We start from the raw sequence: 5,000 nt of genomic DNA on the forward strand, positions 1-5,000 counted from the left end.
TCCGCAGGACAAGATAGTCCGGGTCCTGTTCCCCGGCTGCACCCCTCAAGACAGGATCCTGGACGGGCTGGAGAAGCTCAAGCATCTGGAGTTCCTCAGACACCCGGTGCCGGGCACGCAGGACCCAGAGGAGTCCAGAACCGGGAGCCGGGAGAGTCTGAAGTCGAAGGAGGTCAGACCGAGCGGTGCAGATAAGAAACCCGAGACCAAGACCAAAACAAAGGAGGGCGACCGGACAAAATTACTGAAAGTGATTCCGAAGGAGACTGCGAGTGTAAAACCGAAGAAAGTCTTGAAACCGGAACCGAAAAAAGACTTGAAACCAGAACCGAAAAAAGACTTGAAACCAGAACCGAAAAAAGACTTGAAACCAGATCCCAAAAAGGACTTGAAAGTACAGCCGAAAAAAGACTTGAAGACGAGTGCCAGACCAACTCCAAAGGAAGTGAAGAGAGCCACGAGCGCTGCCTCGAGTGTGGCGTCCGCCGACGTCCCGAAACCTGCCGCCAAATTTCCCAAAAAGTGTGTCGCGCTGCCGAAGGGAGACGCGGCGCTACCGAAGGGAGACGCGGCGCTGCCGAAGGGAGACCCGGCGCTGCCGACAGAAGGCACCAAAGCGAAGGCTCCTCCCGACAACCAGGACAACCAAAAACCACCTCAGACTGCAAATGACGACAACGGAAACCAGATGGCGTACGACTCGTCGGTGTCTTCGGTGGCGTCGCCGAGACCCAATGGGCACTTGGGTGTCCACGGCATGACGGACGTCCCCCATGACGTGGACCTCTGCCTGGTGACCCCCTGCGAGTTCCGCCACCCCCACACCGCCGAGACCAACCAATCTGAAGTCGTCGACAATGACCAGAACAACTGCTGCCGTACGCCGGACCTGAGCGGCGGCGGCGGCGACCCCCCTTCGACCAACAGCGACTCCCTCCCCACCGCCACAGACTCGGACATCCCGCCTTGCACCGAGGACTTCCCGTCCACCACTGCTGAGCTGGATTCCGACTCCACCGACGACGAGGAGGGCAGCGGTCTCGTCAGCCTGCCTTACGGCCACCTGGGGGCGCAGCTGGTCTCGCTGGACCTGCCGCCGGCGCCGGTCAAAGATCTGCCCCCCCTGCCGCCGCAGCCTGGGACCTGCATGGTGGACCCAGATGCGAAGAAGAGCAAGAAACCCACGAAGTCCGGTGGCGGCGGCGCGACGCTGAACGGGAAGGCCAAGTCCAGCACCTTACCGAAGCAACCAGCCCGGGGTGCACAGGTCCAGTCCAAATCCAGTCCGAAGGCGTCGTCAGGTGAGGTCACCTCAATTACCTAACATACTTTAGTTAACGTACTTAACTTTAGTCACGTTACGTGTTTTAGTAAGTTATTGAAGGTACTCCAGTTGGGTACCATGCAGCACTACTCCAGTAGTACCGACTCCACTCCACGTTCTCAACATCCGGTGTTGCGGTTTCACTGGTGCCCCTGTTAACTGGTGACTTTCCTGAACCCCCTGGTCGCTCTAGATCCCTGAACCCCCTGGTCGCTCTAGATCCCGAACCTCCTGGTCGCTCTAGATCCCGAACCCCCTGGTCGCTCTAGATCCTGAACCCCCTGGTCGCTCTAGATCCATGAACGCCCTGGTCGCTCTAGATCCCAAACGCCCTGGTCGCTCTAGATCCCAAACCCCCTGGTCGCTCTAGATCCCTGAACCTCCTGGTCGCTCTAGATCCCGAACCCCCTGGTCGCTCTAGATCCCAAACCCCCTGGTCGCTCTAGATCCCAAACCCCCTGGTCGCTCTAGATCCCGAACCCCCTGGTCGCTCTAGATCCCTGAACGCCCTGGTCGCTCTAGATCCCTGAACGCCCTGGTCGCTCTAGATCCTGAACCCCCTGGTCGCTCTAGATCCCAAACGCCCTGGTCGCTCTAGATCCCGAACCCCCTGGTCGCTCTAGATCCCAAACGCCCTGGTCGCTCTAGATCCCAAACCCCCTGGTCGCTCTAGATCCCGAACCTCCTGGTCGCTCTAGATCCCAAACCTCCTGGTCGCTCTAGATCCCGAACCCCCTGGTCGCTCTGGATCCCGAACCCTCTGGTCGCTCTAGACCCCTGAACCCTTTTCAGGAATTTTAAGCCGAGTCAAAAGCCACGTTTCCACTGCACAAGAAGTGCAGGTAAGGAGCGGAGCAGTAAGGCAAAGCCTTACGGAGTAGGTTAAAAAGTAGGCGGAGCTTAGAGCTCCACAGATATGTGACTTCACAACGACCCCACCTCGTTCACGACCCCGCCTACATTTTAGCCGTACTGTCTGCGGTGGGACGTCACCACAGAATTGGTTCTAGGTGGGTTTCGCCTTACCACACCCTCCTGCTCCGGTATGGACTGTGCGGTGGAACCGCGGCCTTTTCCTAATTTTAGTCAGGTATTCCATGTACTTCACTCGACGCTTTGTGGCGCCGCCACCGCTAACCGTGTCGTTCTGTCGCAGGTCTCGCCTCGTCGGGAACCAACCGACCGGCGGCGTATGTGGACCTGGCATACCTCCCTTCAGGCGCTGCCTCCGCCACCGTGGACGCCACCCTGTTCCGCCGCCTGCGCTCGTCGCATTACGTCGTCAGCGGCGACGACCCGGCGAAGGACGTGTCGCTGCGCCGCGTCCTGGACGCTCTCCTGGAGGGGAAGTCGCTCTGGCCGGACCTGCCGGTGAGTTCTACTTCCTGTCCGGCGCCTCGGTGTGACCGGCGACCGCGCCCTGACCGGCCCGTTGGTCTCCGCCCTCAGGTGACGCTGATCCCCACGTTCGATTCGCCGGCGATGCACGAGTGGTACCAGGAGACGGTGGAGCAGCAGGCGGCGCTGTCGCTCACCGTGCTGGGCAGCAACAGCACCGTCGCCATGCAGGACGAGAGCTTCCCCGCCTGCAAGGTGGAGTTCTGAAGCCCCGCCCACCAGACTGCAGCGCAGACCCCCAAAGAACTTCCTTCTGGTTAACTAGCGAGCATGCTAAGCTAGGTGACACACTCCACAATCGGTTGGCATGCTAGCATGTTAGCACTGCGCTACAGTCGATGATGCCATCCATCGTTGGTCGTTGATTTCAACAATCCGAAAGTTTTATTTTGTTTTTTTTATTTTCTCGCCATGTGTCGTCCAATCAGAGCTGTCGCTCACTGACTGCAGGTAACAGGCCCCGCCCACTTTCAGTTGGCACACCGTGCAGCTGAAGTTGCCAACTCGTTAGAATTGACCCACTAGATTGTGAACACCGCTACCATGACAACCGCCACCATGACAGGACCAGGGGCGGACCGCTACCATGACAACCGCTACCATGACAACCGCCACCGTGACCACCGTCGTGACTGGACCAGGGGCGGACCGCTACCACGACAACCGCCACCGTGACTTGACCAGGGGCGGACCGCTACCATGACAACCGCTACCATGACAACCGCCACCGTGACTTGACCAGGGCCAGACCGCTACCATGACAACCGCTACCATGACCACTGCCATCACTCGACCAGGGGCGGACCGCTACCATGACAACCGCCACCGTGACCACTGCCATCACTCGACCAGGGGCGGACCGCTACCATGACAACCGCCACCGTGACCACCAATGTGACTCGACTCGTCGCCACTTTATTTAATTTATTTAATTGAACAGTCGATCTTCTACACTGCTGAAGTTCGGTACGAGCCGTCCTTGGCCAATCACAGCATGACGACTGTTTTCAACACCCAGAAGCCTTAAACACACACACACACACACACACACACACACACACACACACTGTGAACTGTAACACTAAAACCTGTTATTAAAGAAAATAGCTTTGATTAAAGTGTCTGTTTTTTATTGTGACAATCGGGAAGTTAGTTTCACTGTTGCCATGACGACTGCAGCGTTGGCTAGTGTTAGCAGTGGTCGGTCACATTTGCTTTTTTCTTTTCTTAGTTTTTCCTTTCATTGTTTTTCTCCATCATCTCTTCTTCCTCCAAGTCATTTTCCTCCTCTTTCATCCCTCACCTCCTCCCTCACCTCCTCCCGCTGTAGCTCCTCCCCCTCCATCACCTCCTCTTCCTCCTCCTCCTCCTCCTCCTCTTCGTCAGTGTTGCGGCTCCTCTCATGCTCCGCGGTCATGCAGTGAGTACTCCGTTACTACTTTAAAATATATATACTTTTATTCGTTTACTGAAACGAGAACTTTGACGCGCTGCCGCACCGCGCTGCCGCATCGCAGTAGCGGCGCGGCACTGCACCGCTGTAGCGGCAGGGCGGTGCGGCAGCGCGGCGGGACGGGGCGGTGCCTCCCGCAGCGGGACGTGTGTGTGTGTGTGTGTGTGTGCGCGCGCGTGTGTGTGTGTGTGTGGGGGGGGGGGGGGGGGGGGTTAGTGAGAACCATAGGGACTGAACTCACTTGCCGGCTCTACTTTCCAGCGCGGAGGCGCGCAGAGCCGCTACAATAACTATAATTAGACATCGATCGCTGGATCAATGGATGACGTCATGGCAGGGCCGACACAGCTTCCGGTCTTCTCCCTTTTCAGAGTAAAAGTCAACGGAAATAAACCATCTTCCATCCATAGATATAAAAAAAAAAAACTAGATGTCGCACGGATTGGCGGCACCTGTTGACGCGCCGCCATCCACCCCTCCACTCCTCCACCCCTCCACTCCTCCACCCCTCCACTCCTCCACTCCTCCACCCCTCCACTCCTCCACTTCTCCTCCAACCCTCCACTCCTCCTCTCCTCCACCCCTCCACTCCTCCACTCCTCCATCCCTGAACTCCTCCACCCCTCCACTCCTCCACTCCTCCATCCCTGAACTCCTCCACTCCTCCACTTCTCCTCCAACCCTCCACTCCTCCTCTCCTCCACCCCTCCACCCCTCCACTCCTACACCCCTCCACTCCTCCACTTCTCCTCCAACCCTCCACTCCTCCTCTCCTCCACCCCTCCACTCCTCCACTTCTCCTCCAACCCTCCACTCCTCCTCTCC

General features: G+C 58.0%; 2 protein-coding genes across 2 annotated transcripts in view; both read left to right on the forward strand.

Annotated features, from left to right (window-relative positions):
• The window catches only part of LOC308137223 (microtubule-associated protein 1S-like), a 7,149-nt gene extending 3,359 nt beyond the window's left edge, over window positions 1–3,790 (forward strand). The window contains exons 4-6 of the mRNA XM_080505829.1: window positions 1–1,301; window positions 2,481–2,695; window positions 2,774–3,790. The exon at window positions 1–1,301 is cut by the window's left edge and continues 914 nt beyond it. Coding sequence (XP_080361955.1) covers window positions 1–1,301; window positions 2,481–2,695; window positions 2,774–2,929 — 1,672 coding nt within the window. The 3' untranslated portion in view covers window positions 2,930–3,790. The remainder of the gene's footprint in view (window positions 1,302–2,480; window positions 2,696–2,773) is intronic.
• The window catches only part of palm1a (paralemmin 1a), a gene marked incomplete at both ends in the record, with an annotated part of 5,836 nt that continues 4,101 nt past the window's right edge, over window positions 3,266–5,000 (forward strand). The window contains 2 exons of the mRNA XM_080506358.1: window positions 3,266–3,338; window positions 3,407–3,465. Coding sequence (XP_080362484.1) covers window positions 3,266–3,338; window positions 3,407–3,465 — 132 coding nt within the window. The remainder of the gene's footprint in view (window positions 3,339–3,406; window positions 3,466–5,000) is intronic.

This window comes from Blennius ocellaris (assembly GCF_963422515.1).
Source record: "Blennius ocellaris genome assembly, chromosome: 12".
NCBI lineage: Eukaryota > Metazoa > Chordata > Actinopteri > Blenniiformes > Blenniidae > Blennius > Blennius ocellaris.